This window comes from Apus apus, chromosome 1 (genome assembly GCF_020740795.1).
Source record: "Apus apus isolate bApuApu2 chromosome 1, bApuApu2.pri.cur, whole genome shotgun sequence".
Classification (NCBI taxonomy): Eukaryota; Metazoa; Chordata; class Aves; order Apodiformes; family Apodidae; genus Apus; species Apus apus.
Genome location: NC_067282.1, coordinates 71,689,086 through 71,714,072, shown reverse-complemented (window position 1 = coordinate 71,714,072; position 24,987 = coordinate 71,689,086). Strand labels below are relative to the sequence as shown.

General features: G+C 42.8%; 1 protein-coding gene across 2 annotated transcripts; it reads left to right on the top strand.

The window, feature by feature from the left end:
* The first annotated feature begins 160 nt into the window (after positions 1-160).
* Positions 161-22,440, top strand: NAA50 (N-alpha-acetyltransferase 50, NatE catalytic subunit). 2 transcript variants are annotated; one of them, XM_051618481.1, is made up of 5 exons: positions 161-335; positions 14,303-14,436; positions 14,879-14,998; positions 15,947-16,013; positions 18,495-22,440. In XM_051618481.1, exons 1-5 carry the CDS (start codon positions 328-330, stop codon positions 18,673-18,675), a joined length of 510 nt encoding a protein of 169 aa, XP_051474441.1. In that variant the 5' UTR covers positions 161-327; the 3' UTR covers positions 18,676-22,440. The 2 variants fall into 2 exon arrangements, with proteins under 2 accessions (XP_051474441.1, XP_051474436.1); XM_051618476.1 differs by having other exon boundaries at positions 14,300-14,436.
* The last annotated feature ends 2,547 nt before the right edge of the window (positions 22,441-24,987 follow it).

Sequence of the window (24,987 nt, the reverse complement as noted above, 5' to 3'; positions counted from 1 at the left end):
GGTCACGCGGAGGAGGCGGCGGCGCGCGGCACCGCCCCGCCCCCTCCCCGGGCGCGTGCGCATGCGCGGCGGGGCTGGGCGGGGCGGTGCTGGCGGGGCGGGGGCGCGCGCGGCGCGAGGTGAGGGGTGAGGGGGCGGGGCGGGGCGGGCGGAGGCCCATGTGGAGCGGCCGCGGGAGGAGCGGGAGGAGCGGGAGGAGCGGGAGGAGGAGGCCGAGGCCGATCCGCCCGCGCTGCCCGGGCCGAGGGACGGGAGGCTGGAGCCGCGCCGCGGGGCCCTGCACGCAGCCAGCGCGGACGCCGGGGCCGGCCAGGCCGCGGCCGCATCATGAAGGGGTGAGTGCGTGCGGCCCCGGGAGGGCCGAGCCCGGCCCAGCCCGGCCCGGCCCGGCCCGGCCGTGACAAGGGCGGCGGGGCCCTCCTTGGCCGCGCCGCTGCGCTCGCCGCTCCGGGCGGAGTGAGGAGCGGAGCGGAGCGGGGCGGGGCGGGCCCGCGCGGCGCGGCCCAGGCGCGGCGGGCTGAGGGCGAGGCGGGCGGAGCCGCGGCTCGGCGGGAGGCGGAGGGGGCCGGGCGGGCCCGCGGCTGCCCCGGGTGCCGCCGGTAGCCGCGGGGTGTGCGGGGTGGGGGGGGGAAGGGTGGGCTCGCTGCGTCTCCCCCTCGGCGGGAGAGGGGCCGCGGTCCGCGCCGCGGAGGCCGGCGGTGGGAGCGCGTTTCCGGGGGAGGAAGCGCGGCGGTCCCCGCGCTGCTCGGGGCTGCCCCTGCAGCTGGGCGAGAGAGAGCTCCGGCGGGAGCTCCCCGCGCCGGGAAGCGCGTCCCGCCGCTCCAGCGAAAGCTCCGGGTGCTCAGCCCTGCCCCGCGGAGCCGGCGGGACGCGGCGGCTCGTCCTGCTCCGGAGCGCTTGGGGCCGGCGGGCTCGGCCGGCGCGGGGTTGGGGGGGGGGGAGGCCGGCGGGTCTGTGGTGCCGCTCCGGCGGCAGCGGAGGAGCCCTGTTGGGTCTGTGCGGATAAAGCTGCCGGCCTCGGATGAGCGGCTTTGCAGCGCTATTGTCTGTGACACCCCCCTGAGCCCTTCTGTTGGCTCCGGGCTTCCCCGTGTTTCTCTGCGCGGAGGCTGCACGGAGTGGATGGAGGGAGGGAGGGATGGAAGCGAGCTGTGTTGTGTGTCCCGTTTCTGTAGCGCGCTGCTTTGGGCCTGGCTTCACCTCTGGGGGGCTGCGGAAAAACCTCAGGGTTTCAGATGTGGTCGGGCCGAAACGCTAGACTTGCTGCTCGGGGGAGGCGGCGAGGTGCGGTGCTGGAGCAGGGGCGCGGAGGCCGCCTGGAGAGCCGCAGCTCTGCTCGGCAGGCAGCGGACCTGCCTGACCTTGCACGGGTCGCTCTGGGACAGGGGTTTTCGGTGTTGGTTAAACCACCTAATGTTTATCGATCTTTGGCGGCGCCCGTGCTCCCCGAGAGGTGATCCTGCCTCTCTGCGCCTGAGTTTCTTCATACGCGCAAAGGGAAGTTTTTCCACAGCTGTTTCTTACAGGAGCGTCGAACCAGTCCCCTTGAAACGGGTGTTATGCAATGCTGGGTATTATTATTCCAGTTTGGCAGCTTAAGGTAGGGTGAATAGGAGCTGAAGCACTTAAGCTTTTGCTAAGAGATGGTAAGGGGTTTAGCTCATTAGCAACTGGGGTGAGGTCACACCACAAGACTGCTTGAAAACGCATCCTTAGCCGCGCGTAAGCAGCTTCAGACATCCCGAGGGGCTGGCAGGTACCTGCAGAAGGAGGTTCTGCGAAGAAGCTGACTCCCAGCTGGCATTAAATGGGGGTGTTTGGGATATCCTTTATTCCCCTGCACCACCCTAGATGAAACGGGGCACCCTGCCTCTTCGTCAGCTTCCACAGAGGACGAGAAGAGTTTTCAGGAGAAGCAACAGCCCTGATCACCCAAGATGAAGTGGCAGGTGACGGGACTGTTGTTAAACAGCCCTCCTGATTAAGCTGTTTTTTCCTTTTATGCTTCATCGACTGTTCTGTTTTCTCCAGCTTAGTCCCCACTTTGGCTGTATGTCGGTGGTGAGTTGAGGGACGGGGTTACTGGGGCCTGGGTGCCGCAAGGTGGGAAGCAGCCCTGGAATGTCGGGCCGGAGTTGTGGAGGTCTCCTGGCAGATGGAAGCCAGAGCTGTCTGCTGGGCTGTGGCACGCTCTGAGAGGCTGAGCCCTGGCTTTGCTTGCACTGCTTAGGAGTTTTCATTTGGGGGAACTTTTTACCTTTTGCAACTTTTTTCTTTGTTTTTTAATAAAAAGCTGCGGAGAAAAAGCCCGCAGACCCATCTTCTGTCTCCAGAGCACCTAACTTTATTTCTGTTATTTTACTTTCTCTTACAGGCAGCTTCATCACTGATTCAACTTCAGAACTGATCCCTTCAGGTTCTGCACTTGAATTTTTTTTTTTTTTCATTTTGGTGGTATCTCATTTCTTTGAAGAGCAGCATATTCCTGTCTTGTCAAAACACTACGCAGCAAGTTCTCGTGCAGAATAAAATCTTCATATTGAATCCATATGTTCTCTAAAAATTCAGATTGAAGTAAACAGGCCAATAGAACTTAAATTGAAAAATAGCCCAATTTAAGTACAATGAGACAGTCAAAGGACTAGACAAAGATTTCAGAAGGAATGTATTAAACTGCATGGGGTGCTCTGGAACAAAACCAAGCTGTTAGTCAAGGCCCAAAGATAGGAGAAGATCCCTACAAAAAAAAGTACTATCAGAAGATAGATCCAGAAATAGATCTAACGCTTCAGCTCCCAATGTATAGAAACTAGTGTGGTGTTTGAAGGAATCTGATCTGTCTTCAGTATGGAATTCAAAGTTGTGAATAAGTTCTTTTGAACAAACAGACTCCATCTGAGTACTTTTTCTGGGAGTGTATGCGTTGCATAGTAACCCACACCACAAAGTGCAGAGATCATTTTGGGAGCACTAAGACCCATAACATCATCTGTAATTATGAACAGTCTACTTTGGCAGAGAAAGAATTAAAGAAGAAACTTAGCAAGTTCACTGACATTTTAAATTTCAAATATAAAAGAGATTATGTAGTCATTGTGGGCTGCTTGCAGCGCTCTTCCTTACCTGTCTGAATTCAAAATAGCTCATAGTGTGTTAATAATGCATAAGGGGTTGTGATGTCTCTGTCATCAGGGTATTTGAAATTAGGTGACTTCTTTTACAGAGTACCTCTAGTTTCAGAGACAGTTAAAGATTTATTTTTTTTGCTTTCTAAGCTGCTTAAAATTTTGTGGGCTTTCTTTTATTTGATGTGTTAAACACCAGCTTCTCAATGAGTGATTGCTGTTACCTCCCACCTGCTTTTGTGATACTTGTCTTTATGTTCACTCTTTCCCCATCTTCTGAATTATTTTAATAGTTTAGAGACTTAAGCATGAGTTGAAAAATGGAGGTAATTCTCTATTCTGTTAGTGAACTTCATGATTCTCTAGAGATTAATTTATTTTTTTTTTCATTTATTGTTTCCTAAATGTTGTTATTGTTAGTCCTGGAACTTGAAAATCTATTTTAGAAGTGGATTTGCACAAGGAAAAATACCAGTGGAAGGGACTTGAGTTCTAACATCTGTAGGAATTTGCCTGTTTTTATAGAGCAGATGTAAATAATACTCCCTGCGCTTTACTGCCTTCAAGTGTTGATTCACTTGCTGCTCACTGTTCTTGTATTTTCACTACACTTGTTATGCTACTGGTCTTAAGGAAAGAAGGCAACAAAATTTTGCACTGATTCTTGAGCATTTGCTGGTTGCTTAATGTCTTACCTTAAAAGTGCTTGCCAGACCTGTTTCAGTTCAGATGAAGGCTGTCAGAATAAGTCATCCAGCCTTTCCCTGCTGCCCTTTACCTAAAAACCACATTACACAAGGGGTGTAATGCTGGGTGTGTGCTTCATTGTATGCTTCTACCTGCTGCGTGACCTAGAGTGTCAGCTCATGTATGTTACCAGCAGGGCCCAGTGCCTGTGCTCCTGTGCACGTGTTGTGTTTTGTCAAATTGATCAAACCACTCTCCAGTTTTGATGGGAAACACCTGTGGGATGGTCGTGTGGCAGCACTCATTGGGCCACGTGATGAAAAACTGATTGAAACAGGGAGCAGAGTGTTGTGTGTTAGAGCTCTGCCTTAGATAGTAACCTGCACTACTTTTCTGTGAGAAATGTCCTTAGTGGAGGCAGCCTCTAAACGTGTGTGTGGCAGCTGAGCCTGCAGTTTCCAAGGGCCCTGACGTGCTGTGGAAGAGCCCTTCAGAGTAGATGCTACACAGCAGGTAGTTGTTGCCACGGAGTACTTCATAACGCAGAGGCTTTGCGAGCCAGTGCTATTCTTGAGGCATTTGTGGAAGAGACATCGCAGCTGGGGAATACTGAGCGTAACAGAAAAATAAGAGTAGTTAAAGTATGAATTTTTATGGGTAAGCTCTGATATCTGCTTGTTTTGCCTGGATTCACAAATCAAACCCTTCAAGTTCCTGAAGCCATGCGTGTTTCTTGTGAGAGTAGGGAGGATTTTTCTCTCTTCTTCTGAGTTAGTATTACAAAGTTCGTGCAGAACTGTTGTTTCCATTCAGAAGGCACAGTGCTAAGCTTAAGTTCCAAGTTTATAGAAAACTGCTGAATTGTCATATGCACTGGAGGCAGGACAAAAAAGGTAATTGAGCTTGAAAATCGTTGTTTGGTTTTAGGATTTTTCTGAATGTAGAAATGCCAAAGTGTGAGCTATGCTTTCTGTATTTAATTTCATGAAAGGTAAATTTAGACCTTGCCTCTATGCATGCTTACAAATGGCTTAATATCTTCTAAGTTAGTTTATTAAAAGCAGTGCAGTTGATTATAGGAACTTTAACCTGATTTATAATTCTTACCACTTTGATTTTAATTCCATAACCAGATTAAGGCATTCTAAGAAGTAGGAAGGATTGGGAGGATAGGAAAGCAGCATAGGAATTGTAGCCATTTTATTGAAGCACTTTAGAAAACCAATCTTGGCTTTTGAGTGGTGTTTGACCATTCAGTTCTTTTTACATGTATATGTGGCTTATTAATACATAGGTTGGCTTGCTAGGTTGGGATATTTCTTCTGGGAAAAACATAGTATATTTAGTTAATCACCAAATGCCACAGACTCTGCTGCCATCTCCTGAGGACCAGAGAAATGATGCATCCTTCTTTGCCACATTAAATCTCTTCTAAAATGGGGAATAATGGGTGATGGTTGAGCCAGAAAAGTACTTTGATCCAGGTGGAAATGATTCAGAACTTGAAGAGCCTGCCCACTTGGCAAGCATTAGAAGTGTTCAGACCAATAGTCTCAGAAGGTGCTGGATATTTTTATCTTGAGGAGGAGGAAAGGACAGAAGTTGGATTTTTATATTTGGTTGGGAATTGATAAGAAGCGCAGTACCTCCCTGCATCCCTTCTGCTGTGAGATAGGTAATGTCAGGATTACTTTCTGCTCCCTGCTGAAAGAGCAGAAAGGAAGAAGTGACCTATGTGGGAGTTGTAGAACAACAAAAGTTTGTCAGGAGGGAGATTAGAGGTGAGGAAGCGGTGGGGGGTGGGGAGAGAAGCAGTCTATGCATACAAGAATTACTGTTTATTTGGAGACTCGTGGACTTGAAGACTAGAGAGTGGCGAAGCACAGCACTGAAAATGGGGTAACTGTATTTGTGTAAAAGCATATTGAATTAGTTCATTATGGGAAGGAAATGAAACAAGCCTTCATAGCAAATAGAGCCAAAACCATTTCCACAGCAGTCACCAGGTGACTTAAGATTAAGATATTTTAATTTTCTTGTGGGCAGAGTAATGTTTTTAAAATTAACTGAAACTACTATGCTGCATGGCAAGATCTTGATGCATTAAGTACTTCCTGAGCTCAGTTGGCCTTCCTTCTCCCTCTTTTCTTTCTTTTCCAGGCTTTGTGATTTTTGGCCCTTAGCAGACTAGAATCTCAATCCCTGAAAAAATTTCCCATTCCTACCATCTGACCATTGTATTTATCTTATTGAGAGTATGGGCTGAGACTCAGGGCAGAAATTTAAGGCTTGCAGAAGTTTTCTCTACATGGCACTTAGAATTTCTTGTCAGTAAAGATCACAGATTAGGTTTGAAATTGCAGTTAAAGGAGATTTTTTTGATTTTTAATAAGTAGCTCTTTAGCACAAATTTTCATTTGAAAACAATTCTTATTTAAAACTGGGAAAAGGAAAGGGTGGAAAAATAGCTTTTTATGCTTGATGAGTTAGGTGTTTGCAATTATTGTTGCTTTAGGATTATAACTGACAGCAGGTTCTGATAATTGTTCACATTATGTTCTTTATATAATGCATGAATTGAACACCTCAAAAAAAACCCAGCAACCCTGAACTGGGGCTAAAATCCAAAGTATAGTCAGGAGACCTGCCTTTTTTTCTTCTTTTGAAGAAAAGTGTTTCAGTGACTTATAAAATAGCAGATAAAGGCCTTTCTCCTTATATGTCAGTTCTGTAGTTTGTTACCTGATATAAGTACAAGAAGTGCCTTTGAGCTATATATGTATTTATGTAAATGAAGCACTTTGTAAACCTAGCATCACTTTTCTATTTTTGAATTTGAACGTAAGCCTCTGCTCTCACCTGAGGATCATCAGGTACTTCACGAACATTAATTAGTGAAGGTTCATGATCTCCTGGGAGGCATGAAGGGTTATAATTGTTTAATTTCTAGACACTGAGGGTATGGAAAGGGCAGTAACTTGTAAGATGTCTCAGGATATTGGTAATGGAGAGACAAAGCTAATTTTGTGCTAAGTTGTTTCAAACTGGTGAAGTAATTCTGTTTTGCAATCATGGTTCAAAATCTGAATGTTCTTGTGAGCTCATCTGACTAATAAGAAGTGATTAGACCAGGAATGGAGAGTTAGGGTTTCTGGCAGCTCTTTATCTGCTGTATGATCGTAGGCAAGTTGTTTCCTCTTTCACCTGACTTTGATGCACCTGAGATAAGCAGATATAATATCTAAGCCTTTACCTTATTAAGTGCTCTGAAGCAGCAGTGTGTTAGGGGCTACTAAGTGATGTAGGGCTGCTTTTCTATTCTAGACCAACTACATTTATTTCTGATATTTTGGAGTTTGAAAATCCTGTCAGCTGGACATGGTGATTCCTGCTCTTAGTATCCAGCTGCAGAATGAGATAGCTTTTAATTTTCTTGGGAAAGTTTATTTTTATTTGACACTTGTTGAAATGACCTCACTGTCTACCCCTTGCACTTGCATAATCAGACAGCTGAGATGCTTTGTGATTGTCCTGCTGCTTTAGCCTTAGGATTCTTTTCTCTTTTTCGAGATGAGAGTTGAGTCTAAATTTGAGGTCTAGTACTCAATTCTCTAAAGAACAGGTTTCAGCTGGGAAGACCGTGAGGCTATTATAGCTTCTTGCATGTGAAGACTGGACAGCCTTTTGTACAATGGTCACATTTTCTAAGTTGAAGCAGAGTGAAATATCCAAATATAATGAAGAAACCTTGATTGTAATGCACTGTGTGGTTTTTTTCATTATAAAGGAGAGCAGTGAGGAGGGTCTGAAGTGTGTCTTGGGGAATTATGCCATGCTAGTGAAACCTATTCACACTGAGATCCATTTGAATGACAAGTCCTGAGTGAAGTCTGCTGTTAATTCTGATTTTTAAATTTCTTAGCTTTCTTTTCATCTCTCTGCCCTGCTACAGTCCAGCATACAGCTGGGGTAACTTCCAACAGAATATCAGGTGTCATGGCAATACATGTTTTCAGTAATAAGGGGGCTAAAGATCGGGGGGACTCAGAGGCAAATTGCTAAGACTTTTTTCCGTGCTATGGTGGTAGTTACCTTTCTGGTTTTCTGACAAGTGAAGCAGAGTAGATTTACAGCCCACAGCTCTTCTAGATAATCGAAAACATACCAGTCTGCCCACAAGAACTAGTCTAACTTGTGTGCCTAGCAAGACAGCTCATCTGTTAGAGAGAGAAAAATCTTTTAAAACACTAGAGAGACTCTTTTTGCTTTGGAGTTGAATTTAGGCAAAGCCACACCCTTCACGTCTATAGCTTACATAGCTCTGGTTTGGTTTTATTTTATGAGTGGATTATCCTGTCTAGACTCTTGCTTTGACTTGGAAGCCAAAATAGAAGCAATAAAGCTAGTTGGCTGCTTAGCAGGTGACAAACCTTTTCTGAAGTCCTCTTAATTTGTTAGGGCCCTTTTCTCCCCCGTGCTCCCTCTCCTGACTGTTTGACAATACCTCAGTAAGTTTTGTGAGTTGCAGATCCAGCTCTGCTAAATTTAGCATGCCAGATGCCTTCAATAAGCCTGAGCCCAGCTATCAGTTACACCGAGATCTGTTTCAGTCAGGCTCATCCCTCTGGGGAGAGACTTGCACTATTTAAAGTTGAACGAGGCTGAGATTCTTACAGCATTAAGCAACTTGGAATTCCCCCTTCTTCTCCCTGATGTTGGTTCCATACTAGCGTTCAACACTTGCTGTTCCCTGGGACTTAAATTTGTGTTTCCTCTTGAACTGTAACTCTGGAAATTGGCTTTGTCTTGAGCTATCATTCTGTATGGTAGTTCTCTCTTGGTGTATGTTGAGAGGCAAAAGGCACCCTTAGTGTAAGCAAATACTAATGTCTCATTTAGTCTGCATTGCTTCCAATCTGAATTTAAGACATGAAAGGAAAAAGAGTATGCAAATCACAGTCCTGTGACAGGCTGCGTATAGAGGAATGCAGCTGCAGCAGGATTAATTGGATTGCATTTGGTCCTAGAAAAAGTGCAAGGTTTTTTCTACCAAGTGCTTGAAGGCCCTTACAGCACTGGCATGCAAGAGCAGGAGTGTTAATTCTGGTGTTCTGGGCATGCATCCAGTTTCAGTAACTGCTGCGTGTCACCTCACTGAAGTCCCACTTCCATTGGGATTTTGTGGATCACTCTTCACTTCCGCTCTTAAATCACTGGGCAGTTTTGTGCCCATTTAACCAACAGCAGCCTCGTGCACCAGAAACCCATTCCCTTCACTAGTGAAGTCTCTGGTTTTTTTCCTCCATAACTGAGTCACATTATGTTGCAGATGTGAGAAACGCAAAGAGAGTCCTAGGATATGTCAGGAAAGTGCTTTTGGTAGAGACTGGAAAAAAACTTACTGACATTGTACAAGGTAGTTGCGACTATTTGGGATGCTGTAAGCAGCTTTGGCTGTGATGCTTAAGGAAAAACTTTCATCTGAAGGAGTGGAACGAACAGCTAGTATGACAATAGTAGGTACTAAAAGCCAGTCTTAAAGAAGGACTGAAGCCTGGCTTTAATTACAAGAAGGAAAGTATAAGGAGGTCATGGTAGCTCTCTGAAAAGGCAGGTGGGATAAGGGTGTATTGGTACCTATCAACTACTGAAGCTAATGAGCCATGAGAGAGACAGCATATGGGTAGAACTTAAATACATTTAGAGTGGAAATCAGACAAAAGCCTAACTATGAGAATAATGGTAGCTTGGGAACAGCCTTGCAATGGAAGGTGTTTATTTAAGTGGCTCCAGAGGGCTGGTATTGCATCTAGGAAAGGATATAGATTTTTACAGCGCTGTAGTTAGTAAGAGGCCTGACAGGATGAGCCAAGTCCCTCATTCCTAAAAGCAGTTACTTGGGATGGGGTGGCTGACTTCATCCAGAACCTTTGACACCTAGGATGAGTACAGTTGATTGGCTGTTGCATGTTCTGTGGAGTGCTATTTGAGATGTAGGATGCCACTGATAAGTGTGTATCTTCTTAGGATCATTATTGGAATAACAGAATAAAATAATTGGTTAAGGAAGGGCATATTCCTTCTGGGTGCTTCAGGCTCTTTACACATCTTTATGTTATCTCATATCTCATGTGCTAGTTTTGAGCTCATGATTTAAGTTTTTTCTTTTCATCAGAAAAGGATAGGTGTTCCTGGTACATCCTGTACTTGGCTGGAAGGCACAGGACTGACTTAATCAGACCTTGCCTGATATAGTAAACTTGTGCTACTGATTTGGCTGAGAGGTAACTTGAAGAAGCAGCTCTACTTGTAAATAGCTATAAAAATACAAACAAAACCAACCCCAAAGCTATTTACATTACTCCAATGAAAAGAAAGGAGTGATCATTTTGTGTCCTTTGTTACAGGTCTTGGATCTTTTGAGGCTGCTGTAGTTTGAAGTCCTTGGGTTCAAAGTGCATATTATTTGGTCAATGATAAGGTGTAGCATAAGATCATCTAGATGCTGAATGATCCCAGTGCTCCTCTTGCACAGTGCTTCCAGTTTAAACTGGGGTAGGCTGGCATTCCTGCTCAGGAACCAACCAGCTCTGCCTCTGGCAATTTTTTGTGGTTGAACCCAGTCAAGGGACTGGTGTGGGTTAAAACTAAACTTTTTGGTTTTTTCCTAGGTTGGTTTTATTTGGGGTTGGTTTACCACATTGTTGCACAAATGTTTGTGCCAGGAAGAGGATGGGAATGAGTGGCTCAGGGACAGCAGGACTGCTGCTTTTGGTAGCAGTGCCAGCTTTCCCGTGTTTTCACTTGAGGCCTTAGTGGCACTTTTGTAGCAGTGTCCTCAGGCAAAGTTATGAACTCTCCTGATGTGGGTCTTCCTTTCCATGTCCTCATTTAGTTATTAAATGTTTTTGTGTGCAATAGATGTGGCACTGATTTAATCGGGTAGTGCTGTAAATTAAGGTAATTTATGGTTTGAGTACATACTGTTTTAAACAGGCATACGTAGCATATTGACTTATACTTCCTGCAGTGTTTCTCAGACTTTTTTTCCACAGTATCCTCCAGGATAAGGTACTGGTGCTGGTGCAGCTCTTGAGCAGCAAGGAAACAACTAGTGGGAGGCAGGTAGAAGGAGACAGCAGGAGGCAGCAATGAATGTGGCAAGTGGTGAGCAATAGCGAGGGAGCCCAAGGGCTCTAGGAGATCTGTCAACAGCATCTTTTAGCCGCTTAAAATTAGAACTTGTTTCTCTGGCCTGATGCCAGCCTTGGAGGTGATGTCTTGGCTCAGCAATTATGAGCAGTCTTAGACGCTGCTTCTGCACTTATTTATTCCCTGTTTGAAACCTACTTGGTAAAGATCTGTCTTCCTGCCATGGTCTCTTTTTCAGCCATCTTGTTCTGGCTGCCCCTGACAATATGTCTTTGTCATGTTGCACTGTCATCAGAAGTACTCCATAATTATTGTCTTCTAAGGCCTTATTTCTTGCATCATCAGTAACTAATTTTAAAAAAACACACTACCTGGTAACAGTCTTTGTCAGAGATTTTTGTTCAGGTATAAAGAGCGACTTGCTCTATAACAACTTTGCTGTGAAGTCACTGTAAGATTTCATGCTAGTGTTACTGATCTACTGATACAAAAAGAAGTGTCACCAAGGCTAATATGCTATTAAATGTTTTGGACAAGAGGTATAGGTTTTCAAGGGACTGAGTGTGAGGTTTTCCTCTTCCCTTACTTGACCTACTCTGCAGCTAATCTGATCTAACTGTTCAGTTGAGACCTGCTCCCTGCGGCTTCCACTCTGATGCAGACTGCCACAAAAGAGGCTGCTCTGTCTTTTCTTCATTCCTAGTATGAAATTACTGAGATGCTCTACTCCAGCAAAACTCTCTCCCAGATGCATATACACCCAGGAATCCACATGCCACAATTTTATTCCTACCCTTTGTGAGGAACAGGTAGCAGCACTGCTGGTTTTGATTAGATGAGGGCACAACTTGCCTTCTGTGTGCCTGAAGAAGCCCTGCCATGCTAGGTAGACTGAAGGCTAAACATCCTTGCTAAGCTGGGTATAAAGCAAGTATTACAATTACCCCACCATCTAATAATTTTGATAGCATGCTGGTTCATCATGGGTGTACTTCTGTGATGTGAGGAGATCGTCCTTACTAGCTCAGCACCTTATATTGGAATATAATTTTCAAAGGGGCTTACACAATTGGTGGTACATGAAAAAAGGAATCTTAATATTGAGAGCAAAAATAATCTAGAAGATGTAAAAGGCTGTGAAACAAAGAACTGGTGGCAGTAGGACTCACAGAAAAGAGGTACTTCAAACTATTTCAGCACAATATATGATTTACAGCTAGAAGCTTTAGAATTATATCCCGCTGCTGTTGCTCGTAGTATGCCTGGGTATCTTGACATGGATGACATGCAAGACCATGGAGAATGTTGCTGCTTCTGTCATCCTAGCAATCACTGTTGGAGAGCTTACTGCCCAATACTAGTGAGATATCTCTCAAGAGATTGCTGTACAACTGGGCAGAGCTTACGGGCAGATTACAACGTTTCATGGTTTAGCAATTGCCCTTGCAGTGAGGCAGGACAAAGATCAACATGTTCAATGTGATGGGTGAGGAGCTGCCTGAAACATTTTGCAAGCACCCATACTGGCATGAGATGCTTGACACCAGGGGTTTTTTTTAACCTTTTTGGCAAATGTGTGATGACAGGTTAGACTGGGGAGTCAGCAAAGTTCAAGATGTAAATGCCATCTATTCATTCTAAGTAGCAACTGGAACATACTAATCTGATGGAGAATTACAAAATTATCAGTAGTCCCTTAGTTAATGTTAGAGGATTCCCCAAAATGTAGGCCCTAATTATACATTGTTTAGCTTCAGTAGGGCACACTAAAAAGATTGTCTGATCTGTGTTGTACCAGAGGGTGGGCAATGGTGATCCTTGATACCTTTGCAGAACTGAAGACTGTATTCTTTGCTGTAAAAGAAAAGCATAAAGTGGGTGTGAGGGCAAATTCTACTTCTCAGAGTAAATGCTAAAGCCTCCATTCCTATAGCTTTTTCTGGTAGTTTTGCAGGCTGCAGAACAATGCCTAGAAACCATTGTTGGTAGCAACAACTAAAACTGATATGATACCTGGAGTCCTAATTATTTAAGAGGTTTTGATGTATAATTGAGGTCAGGCAATAAAGCAGAGAGAGATTATACTCTGCATTGTTTGGTACAGTTCTCAGTATCAACCTGTTTGAAAAAACAAGCTGCCTTGGCACAAGGGGCACTGGGGATGGAAAGCAACTACTGCATATTACTGGAAAGCACTTTGGAGCCTGGTGTATAAGGATCTTAGAAAGCTGCCTTTTTGAAAACAGAATTTGCCTTTGAAGGCAAAGAGTATCTTTACCAATGTTTGGGCAGAAAATCTGGTTGCCTGTATGTATTCAGTAAAACAAGTCTGAGATGAACCTGAAAGTGTGTTTCTAACTTGATGTGTATTGGCTTTGCACCTGATTTCATATTGCAGTGCCTATTTGGAAAAACTTCAAATTGTGTTTTTTTTGTTTGCTTGTTTGTTTTTTTTTTTCTTGTCATCCTCATTAAAACTGACTACCTGCACTGAAGAAACTGGCTTGGAGAATATGAATGCAAAATATGGTGGTTTTGTTGTTGGTGGTGTTTTTTTTTTTTAATTTGCTTCAGTATACACAGTGTTTCTGTTGGGAAGTTAGTCATTGAAAAGGGAGAAGCTTCATCTGTTTCTTTTCAGTATAAATCAGTGGAGCACTGGAATTTTAAAGTTGTGATTCTGCTCCCAACAGGAAGAATTAGTTCAGTAATTAACATAATAGATGGGGATATCACCTTGAGAGTGGCATGTTTGCGTGTTAACAGACTTAATATGAGTTTGCTGCACAACGTATTGTTGCTTTTTAGAGACAGATGTCTAGTAATTACTTAGTCTCTGTCTAAACATAAGCTTTATATTGATAGGTGGTAAAATTAGGGCTATCCTTTAAGAATGAATAAGGACTTAATTTTCTTGATCTCTATTTGAGATGCCTGTCCCTCCCATCATTTTTATTTTTTTTTTAAATTCTTTTTTTCCCCTGTGTTCTTGCAGACCAGTGAGGAAATTATTGGGATAAAGTGAAAGCTAATGCTACTACAGAGATTAATGTTCTGTCTCTCACCCAATAAAACTGTATGTATATTATGGTGCTTCAGTGTGAAGTGTGTCCCCAGAAACTTCTGACTATAATACCAGCTGAAATTTGGTTTAGGAGTTAAAACAGCCACTAACAGAAGACTTACTTGTATGGGTTGAACGCTGCCCTTCAAATGTGTATTGAACTGATCATTAGGTGGGACAGTTTTTCTAGCATAAATGAAATAATTAAAATTTGGTGTCCTTAGAAATTTTGCAGTGTGTCAGATGTTAAGCATATTTTGATTTGTTCCAGTAGCCGGATCGAGCTGGGAGATGTGACGCCACACAACATTAAGCAGCTGAAGAGGCTAAACCAGGTCATTTTTCCTGTCAGCTACAATGACAAGTTCTACAAGGACGTACTGGAGGTTGGCGAGCTAGCCAAATTAGGTACAAATGTTCTTGCCAGTAATTGTGGGCTATGGTGACAGAAATGCTCATCATGGTTTTGAATAGCAGATCCTTCTATTTAATTGTTTCACATAATGAAAAATAACTATTTGGGGACCATAAAAAGCCACAGTCGCAACCTCGGAGGCTTTGTGTTCTAAATAGATTCTGGTTTACTGGGAGTAAGCATGTTTTCTGTTACAGCAGAAAACCTGAGAGATGTGTGCTGCCAGCTTACCACCAGTGCTAATTCGTTTGAACTGTAATAAGCCAGCCACTGTGTCAGAGCACCATTGATAACTTCACTGCAATGTTAGCCACAAGCTGATTTTATCTGGGTGGGAGAATTAGCAAGAGGGAAGGAAGGTAAAGGGCATAAATGAAGGAGCTGTAAGTAGTTTGAGACTCATGACTAGTAACACTTTGTTTCCCTCCCTGGCAGCCTATTTCAATGATATTGCAGTGGGAGCAGTGTGCTGTAGAGTAGATCACTCCCAGAACCAGAAGAGACTGTACATCATGACACTCGGATGCCTGGCACCCTACCGAAGGCTAGGAATAGGTAAGGAGGATCTTCTTTTTTGTTTGAGTAACTGAAGATACCAGATTGCTGTGCAGACTTCTAAATGGTCTTTCAGATTTTTAACAAAGATGGTGCACTTTTAGACCACTAATTTTCCTCAAAGTCCCTTCCAAAGAAGAGTATGATTTATGATGTACTCTTTCTTTCCTACCTTTCAGAAATACTCTTTGTAGAACATTCTAATTCAGGATTTCAGATTAAAATAATCTTAATTACATTATCATACTGTGATATAAACACTCTGTTTATATAGATGTGAAAATTGATGCACAGAGATATGAAATAATTTGTTAGAGGTATGCAGCCAGTATGCAAGTCAAGTATAAGTAGAATACAACATTGCTTCATTGGGTTATCTCTTCATTCTCCTAAATGTAGGGGCTTTTTTCTATTTATTTTGTCTTTATCAACAGGGATTATTGCTGCTTAGGGGTAGTACCTGCTTTCTTTCTACACTGCATTTGGTTCTTTTCTCCATGTTGCAAATCCACAGGCTACCTTAATCAATACCTTAGAGTAACCTGTTTGCTTTGACAAACTGGAGTGAAAAGATAACTTCACTTTAAATTATTTTACTACATCTTTTTAGAAAAAAAAATACCATGCTCTCACTGCTACATTGTTTTCATCATAATTAGAGGTGAGTTTGAGACCTTAAAGCTAGTATTTAAATAAACTGCTTTATACATATGCTTCTGGGCTGTTGGGTCTTTTTTCTCCAAAGAAACAATTAATTACATTTTGTGAGCAGTCAGAAAGATCATTAAATACTTGCACACCATGTTTTATTTGCCTTTTCTAGTTCTCACGAGCTCTCATTTTAGCCTACCTACAGTCAACCTGCCTCTCCTCAAGAAAGCCATTAGATAAGTACAGGCTTGATGATGCACTTCTGGTTTTCTTAAGTATCTTTTTACCTTTTGGCAGGAACTAAAATGTTGAATCATGTCTTAAACATCTGTGAAAAAGATGGCACTTTTGACAACATCTATCTGTAAGTAGATGAGTTACACTAATGTGTTTTTGGAGAGATGATAGAGGCATATATGGGGAAAAAAGGGAGGGAGATCCATGAGGATTTTTATTATGTATTTTAGTGGGGTCATGGAACATCTTTTAAGTACTATAGGAAAGCATAGGGGGCATATTCTGGACTTGTTGTGTGATGCTGAAAAAACCAAAAGCTTGCTTGCTTTAGAAGAACTTCTGCAAATTTGCTGAATTTAAAAGTAGTCTAGTTATAAAATAATGTTCTATAGGAGAATTACACTGTATGATTAATAAAAAGGGGAAAGAATTTTTTTTTTTTTTTTTTGCCATACAGTGTTGCCCTCCGAATGGGAAATGCTGCAAGTCTTGCATACAGTTTTGGTGCATTTTCTGTCTGTCTTCTATGACAGTATGGTGAAGGTTAGAACATCGGATCAGAGGGACATGCAAGCACTCCAGGTTCACATTCATGAGCAGGGCCTGACTTCTTATTCCCCTTCTTGCACTCTGCCAGGTCAGCTGTTTGTGCAGCAACACTGTAAACTGGGTCAATGTCCTGACCCAGCTGGGAAAGCTGGTTTCAGTTTTGTTTTCTGGGTGGTGTTTTTTGTATTAGTGTGGCTGGGGTGTGTGGGAAGAGAAGGGAAGGGAGTTGGTCATTGGTTTGTTTTAAATTTACTGTATGTCTGCATAAGCATTTGGCATGATGCACACATGAGAAGAAGCACTGGGGTAGAGGACAGGGCTGTTCTTTAAGAATACCATCATCCTAATAGATCCCCATGGGTATAGAGCCTGAAATCAGCAGATGCTAAGGCTTTGCTTTCTCTTTGCTGCCGGCTGCACACTTCTGCTTCTTCCTGTGCGTCGGTGTCTGTGAGAACACCAAGTGAGCTGGTGCAGTTTTTGACCAGACCACTTCTCTGAGCCAGCTTCTTCTTTGTCCACCACTGTCTGCTTATACCAGTCCAAGCACAGTTCACTGGTATAGAGTCCCACAGTAGGTACATTTGGGATGGACTTATGCTGCCACAGAACTGCACCCCAAACTCTTGCTGGTACTGTTGAAGACACTTAAGTGAGAAGTGTTTCAATACACTGATAACACTATAAATGGAGTGACTTTCTCCTCAAGCTTAGTCCAACTCTGCCAAGGAGGTGCAAAGTCTTCCAAGTCCTCTACTGTTGTAGTTTGCACCATGTCTGTAAGAGCAGGTGTTTTAAAGAGGAGTCTGAGTAAAGCTGCTTTTGGCTGGTATTCCTGCTCTCCTGCCTAAGTGGTAATGAACTCTCAGATGCCTGCTAGTTGACACAGGCTTTCCTTTTGGCTGTTGCATGTTACCGTGTGCACAGTGAAGGAACTGTGTGTTGGTTTTAATGCAGAAAACCCAAATCCTTCATAGTCCTTCCTTTCCCTTTCCAGAGTATGATTCTGGGATGACAATAAATAGCCTCTGAAGTTGAGAATAAAAAAGTTGTTCTAGTGGCCCCCTGATTTTATGATTGTATGTGCTGCTTGTGCATCTTCTGTCTGAACATACTATGCAGCTTAGCACCCAATTTGATACCAGTGGCTAAATTTGTCTCTATGATCAAGTTTCCTTTTAGCTATTTGGTGTTTATTGGGCTTGACACAAAGATCTTTTGTTCTGCTGTTGCTTTCAGAGTTGCTTTGGTTTTTATGGTTATGCAGCCTGTTGTCATGACAGTGTGATACATGAGCTTGTGCAGTGTCCACTGAATTTTGGGAGTGGTTTGCTGAGCCAGACGTTGTTGTTTGTTTGTTTTTGTAATAGTACTTGTGTAAATAAATGTCCCAGTCACTTAGGATGAAGAACTGATGACTGTTGGTTTTGGAGGCCTTGAAACTCTTGGAATATGCTACCAAGATCTGTAAAACTCTGGTGGAAATAGTTAAAAGTAAAAACGACTTTGTAAGTCCTTAGGGCTTCTTTGTGCTGCCATAGCTTTTTGTGAGGAGAGGGGTAGTTAGCAGTGAGCAAGGAGTTAAAATCATATCAGACACCATTGTCAGTTTTGTGTTGCAGCATGTAGGGATCTTCACTCAGACAACTGTTGTGGTCATCTGAGAAGTGTCACTGCTGGAAGTTAAAATTGACTCTACAATGAAACTTTGATATGTATTTCCATAAAATATCTCTCTCTTACAGATTAAGAAAAATTAAAATTACTGGGCTAGTAATGAGTCCGAGTGTCTCAGCACTTAGTGTTCCTTAAAAGAGCTTTACTGAGATGAAACACCTGCCACTTCTCAGAATGATTTCCACAAGCCATCCAGAAGCTATGTGTTAGCTCAGGATTGATTTGGGAGGACCAAAATTTCCAGTCCTGAGCTTATACCATTATTCCTGTCTCTACCTAGATAGCTTATTTTCTTACCTTCGACTGTTCTGAGTGTGGAGGCAGAAATGTGTAGCACAGAAAGTTTTTGATACCTGTCTCCATATCCTCCTTTCTGTCCCAGGCATGTCCAGATCAGCAATGAGTCTGCAATTGACTTCTACAGAAAGTTTGGCTTTGAGATCATTGAGACGAAGAAAAACTATTACAAGAGGATAGAGCCCGCAGATGCTCACGTGCTGCAGAAAAACCTCAAAGCCTCTTGTCTTGGCCAGAACACAGATGTGCAAAAGACCGACAACTGAACAAACCCCCAACGAACACTTTCTTGCACTTGCTTGTCGCCAAATAAGGAAAGAGAGGCCTCTTGATTTTTTTCATTTTCTTTCTTTTTTTTTAACTCCCCCCCTTCATCATCCTCTTAATTTTTTTTCTTGACCTCTCTCCAACAAAATGTAATGATTCTTCCAAGGATTGTCCAATCATGTTTGGGGCTGTTTGGTTCCTTTTTTTGAGCTCTCCTTTGGGTTTTTGTTTGTTGTTTTGTTTTTCTTTGGTTGGTTTGGTTTGGTTTTTTTTTTCTCTTGGGGTGGGAAGAGTTGTGCAGATCTCTTAAGTTTGAGGTGTGGAGGGCTTGAGCAGGTTATCCTGATTACAAGTTTCCTTCAGAATTATCTCTTTCAGTAAGCAGAATGTAAATCCAATAGGGGGGAAAAAGGAAAAGCAATATCTTGTCCTTTGACTCCTACATTATTGTGTTTTTTATAACCTACAGGGTACTTTATTCCCCCCCAATCTTTGAATGTTACTTCAGTACTTCCCGCTCTTCCTCTTAATCCCCCCTCCTCAAAAAAGTATGTTTAGTTCTTATCAATATTTTTCAGTATGGCTTTATCCTCCATCTTTTGCTGAGGAGGGCGGGCTACTTTACCTTTTCACTCTGCCTGAGCTGATCTTTTTGAATGCTTGTTTTAAATACTCCTCACCCAAGCTGGTGCTACACTTCTTAACTGACTGAGGGGAGGGTTTAGAGTGTTCTTTGTTTTTTCTTATTTTAATTAATGCAATTCCCAGCAGACTTCTGCTAGACTAAGAGCTAGATCTGGTGTTGGCAAGAGTAACCTTGTGAAAATATGAATCCTGAGGCAAGACCCTTGCTTTAAAAATGGGTGAAATGCTGTAGGGCTCATTGAGAGTTAGTTTTATCTGTGTTGTTGGGGTGGGAAGAGTGGCTGTGACCACCTTAGCAACTTTGATCACATAAGGCAAGCACCTGTCTCCAGATAAATTTGTTACAGCTACTAAATCTATAGTAACAAATCTGAGATGAGGCAAGGGTTGAGGAAACCGGGCAGCAAGGCAAATAGGAACCAGGCTCTAATGGCATAGCTTTGCAGGGGTCTCCTGGATTTGCTTGGGATTGGCTTGGCTTGCTGTGTGTATGTGCTCCTTTGGGAGGAGATGGTTAAGAACTGCACAGTTTGCTCCTTTGAAGATTCTTTTCCCCGTTCCCCCTGTTCAGTGGTAATAATGCAGTTCTCCTCTCATGAGAGGGTGTTCATGGAGCACCGGAGAAAGTGGCATATATTAGAGCATTTAATGGGTTTGGAAAATGGGCTGACTGGCTTCTTCCTAGTACTGTAACCTCAAAGCTACAGTTAACTCTACTAAGTTCTGCTTTGCATCCTTTCATGCTTTGTTTGCGTGAACATCAGTGCTCCTTTCTATGCACTGTTGCCAGCAATTTTATGTATGCCAATACAGATACCAACTTGAGCTTGGACTCTTCTCCAAGCACCTGGGAAAGTGCACTGAGCTGAGACAACAACCTGCCCCATCCCCCAAGTAGATGTTGAACTGCATTCCTTTCCTGCTTGTATTTTAAAATTAAATCCGCATCTTAAATTCATCTGCTTTGAAAACCTCGAACCTATGGTGGACATTGCAGGGTACATCTGGCTAGTAGGTGCTGTCCAGTCATTCGAGGGTGACTTGGGAACCAAGGATTTCAAGATGGGAGTTGTGGTGAGGCAAGGGACAGCACCCCTCATTGCACATTACGTGGTCTTTGATACGTGAGGGGTGACTGTACAAACGGCTCCGGAATTACTCCTCCTTTCCCAGATGTGTGTAGTGTTTGTTGGAGTGCATCTTTGACAGACCTGTGCTAGAAAACAGCTACTCTGTTTGCTAGGTTTGCACTAATTGAGTCTTGGGGTTGGGCAGATCTCTTAACAACAGCAGCCCCTCTGCGTGGCCTGAGCACCTGTGTTTGCAACACTCAGAGGCATACTCTGGCTAGAAAGATGCAAACGGTTTCCTCGGCCAGAGGCAGCCTAGTTTTGTCAAAAGCTTATTTTTAGTGCTGCTAGGACCTGCTCTCACTGGTTATGTTGGCGGTTCCAGCATCTTTCTAGCAGGGGATGTATTGAAGCACAATTAGCTTGTCATATGCCAACATAGTTTCCCTGGCCATCTGTAGACCAAACCAAGAGAAGTATGTGGAGGGAGAGAGAGAGAATATTGTATTTGAGGATGTTTGTGCAGCACAGCTGTAACTCAGACCATAGCTGCCTCTGGTGCCAAGCAAAGTGCTCTTCATTCTTCTAGAACTAAGTGGTAAGTGTTTGGGTTGGGTAGATGGGTGTGGGGATATGAACTCTTAGGATTTGCTGTTGTCGTAGGCTTCCACAAATCGGTGTGTTTCACAGACAGTTTTCCTTCAGGTTTAAAAGTATGAGTCTGATGTCTGAACTTACTTGGATTAACCTTTGTTTCTGTCTCATTTTGCTTTGGGCTGCCATCATTCTATGAATGTATCCCTGAAAATAATTCTTAAAGCTCCTGTTCCACAGCAAACCTGCCTCATTGTAACTTCTGATAAAAAGTTTTGTAGGAGGTGGAAGAGAGAATAACCACAAATCTAAGACTCCTTTTCCCAGGCTGTTAATCCTGGAAAACAGTTGTTGAATCTTGAACACAAGGTTTAATCTAAATCTCATAGAAAGCTGTGCTCCCTGTACATGGATAAGGGCGAGTGAAGGTCAGTAGTTCTGGATGACACACAGTTGTATTTTAATAGCATTTCAGCCGTGTTGAGTGTGGGAAGAGAATTCTGTATCTTAGTGCTGTTAACCCAGAGACACTGACATTGTGTGAAGTACGGGCTTACGGCGAGAACTTCAGTTACTATTATTTGTCGCTGCAGCAGGACCTCCATTTAGCTTGAAAATAACAGCTGATGAACAAATAAATTTTTTAAAAGTTGGGAGTTTCAGTGGAAAAAAAAAACACAACAACCCACCAGCACTTCCTGTTCTGGATGAAGATCTATCAAGAAAAATGTATGCAGCTAACAGCTTTAGAATGTAAATTGTGTATATATGAGTTATTCCTGAATCTCTGCAACTGGTTTTGTCATACATTGATTGAAGAAGCATGAAGATATTATCTACAAATACTCCTGCTAGAGGAAGCCATGGTACAGGGGAAGAAGAATCATCCAGGAGAGGTATCCCTCATTTTTGGGAGGGGAAAGGGAGAGATTTTATTTTGTGTATACAGAAAACTGGCTGAGTTTACATGATGCAGCTAATGGTTAAACCTGCCAATTAAATATGACATACTGTTAAAATGGAAACAAATTTATGTGATATTTTGTTAATTCTTGATGGTGCCCTGTGTCTAGTAAAAATTTGATCCCCCAAATTGTTATATTCTCCCCCATGTTGTAATCCAGGGTCAGCTGCTATGCACAAAGTCTGTGTTCTGTAAAGTGTTTTCTGACTTGGATGTTTCTTTTGAATCTGCAACTGCTTCCTGATTAATTTGACTAAGACCACCCCTGGTCTCTTGAGTTAAGATTTGGTCAAAGATATGCTGTATGCAGTTTACAGATGTATTCTCAATGTTACAAGTTAAGTTGCAGGGGGAGCAAATTCTTTACAATAAGATGGTCCATTTATAATCTATATCATTGCCCTTGTTGTACATCAGGAGCATGTTTTTGTTTTTCTCAAACTCTTTAGAAATACCGTTCAGAATAAACGTGCACTATTTGAGTTATGTCATTTATTATGTGTTGTGCACATTTTTTTACAGTCCAGCTATTTTTCTCTGAAATCAGATAAGAATCTCCCTCGTACTCTTCTTAAGCAGTGTAACTGAAAATTTCTAACATGAATCGTGAGTTGGGCTGCTATGATGAATGCCATGGGTGTTTGACAACTGAGAAGAATGGGGTCTGTTTTTTTTGTTTTCCCTGAGTCAAATCCTTTGCTTTCTGGAGGGGAGGGAGGAAAAGAGGAGGAACTGTCCTGGAATATTTTTGCATTGACTAGTGAGCAGTCTTGAAACAAACAGACCAGGCATCAAGAACCCTGTGTATTGAACTTTATAAGTTAAATGTTTTAAAGTATCCAAATTAATTATTACTATTGCAAAGCTTGACAACAATCCTTGAAAGACTATGGTAGGTACTTGTAAAAGTAATTGGCCTTAAGATGCAGTGAGTAATCCTCAATACTGACTTTTCTCAGAAAGATATTTAAGTAAAACTTACCTCGCTTGACTATTCCAGTCCATTTGGTTAAAGCCATTTTTATGGTCTGTTGTTTGTCTGCTTCTCTCCTGCTTAGAAATGATGAAGTTGCACTGTGGTACAGTTTCTGGGGGAGGAAAGAGTTACACGAAATTCTCTACAGCTTATTTTATAATCTCTTCATATAAATATACTGTCTGCTTATTCAAGTTCCTCTGCGTTATCGGTAGATGGAGTCGCACCATTCATTATCTCAAACTTGACTGTGGTCTTGAGCTGCTGCTACCAGCTGTCTTCTCTGACCTCTGCTGGAGGCCCTGGAAGGCACAGGTGGAGATGAACTACCAGGAGTGCAACCTCCATCACCCTGCCCTCACTAGCAGCTGCAGAAGCTGGAAAACTTTTGCTCTTCTCCAAACCACTCAGCTTTTAGTCATCTCTTGCGTTTCTTTCCTTCTCCACCCTCATCCCAGTCCCCTCTCTAGCAGCCTACATTTTTAGACAATTCAGTTACTCACTTCCAGGGAAACCAGCAGATACCCATAGTAGTTTGTGTTGCTGGTTCTACATGCAGTTCCATTACCCTCATTGGAATAAAAACTTGGGTATTTACTGGGACCCTGTAATAATTTATGGCATGCTGTTATCTCTTAGTTAGAACAGTTTGCTTTTATTGTAACTGAGATTATTATTTGAAGAACAGTTACAATGCCAGTATCTAATAAGTGAGTGGTAAGTTAAGTCATTGATTTCACATGGAAAACTGGGATTGTTTTTTCTCCAATGGCCCTACTTACCTTTGTTGGATATAATTTGCTGTTATAGTACCCACTCACTCAACATCAGAAGGTTCACCTGTCATTCCTCATTACCTTGACTAACCTCCAGCAAACTTTCACCTTCCTCTACTTCCTTTTTTAAAAATACTGTTGAGGAGTATAGACCCCAAGCACAGATCTTTTGACTTTACTGCTGACCTCCCACTAGTGTGAAAAATGATCTATTATTCTATGCCCTGTGATTTCTGTCTTTTTATCAGTTGTGTATCCCTGTGAGGATCCTGCCCTCTGATCCTGTTTTGATTCAGAACTTTTGGAAAGGGTTCTTTCAAGTCCTTTTGAATATCAGCTAAACCAATCTGTCAGCTGAGTGTTGTAATCTCTTCTTGGCCATACTACTTTTCTTCCCATAGGGATTCTCCAAATTATTCAACTCATCTGGTCCAGGTGCTTTAAAGGGACACGAGATTGTTGCTCACTGTTGCTTTATGTCCTTTTCTCTTGCCCCTAAAGAGGCACCAGTTAAATAAGATGGTGGAAAGGTTACACTATCCCTCTTTTTATCCTGCTTTTTTTCCTCTTCCCCAGTCCTTTAGTGCTGTAAAAGCATTCTGTTTTTCTACCAAGGCTTTGGGGCAACACCCTCTCAAGCTCTCTAACCTGCTGAGTAAGTTACCAGCTTCCTCTTTCACTCACTTGCATGCACGTGGGCCAAGAGACTCCTGCACCTGGGGAGAGATGCACTGACCTGTCTTCTGATTGCCTTTCCATCAGCTGCTGTATCACACAGGCCATTACTGTTCGCTAATTATTGAATCCAAACCTGCACTACAGCCTAGTATCATGCCTTCATTCCAAAACATGCATTTGAGTTGCTCACTGTTAAGACTATAATAAAGCTGGAGAGAAACTCTTCCTTTTCACCTGTCATAATAACAGCAAATCATCTCATGTGAAGCTTTTCTAAATATTTGTGAAACACCTGGTTTTTTTTAGGGTTGGGATTTTTTTTTTAAGCTATTTCACCATATAATTTTGCAAGTCTATATTCACTACCAGAAATAAGCCGTGGAGAATCACCTCAGTTCATATTGGAATCAACTAAGACAGCACAGGTGTTTCAGATGTCATTTGTCCTCCAGTTTGGTTGTGTCACCTCAGAATTTAAAAATAGAAAAACTGAAAAAGTGCATTTACATTTATGCTTCAAATTGTGAAGCTGCTATTTACAGTAACTTTAGAATTTCTCTGAAAAAACAGCAAGGGCCTTAAATGTCTTCACAGCTGGTAAACAGGTC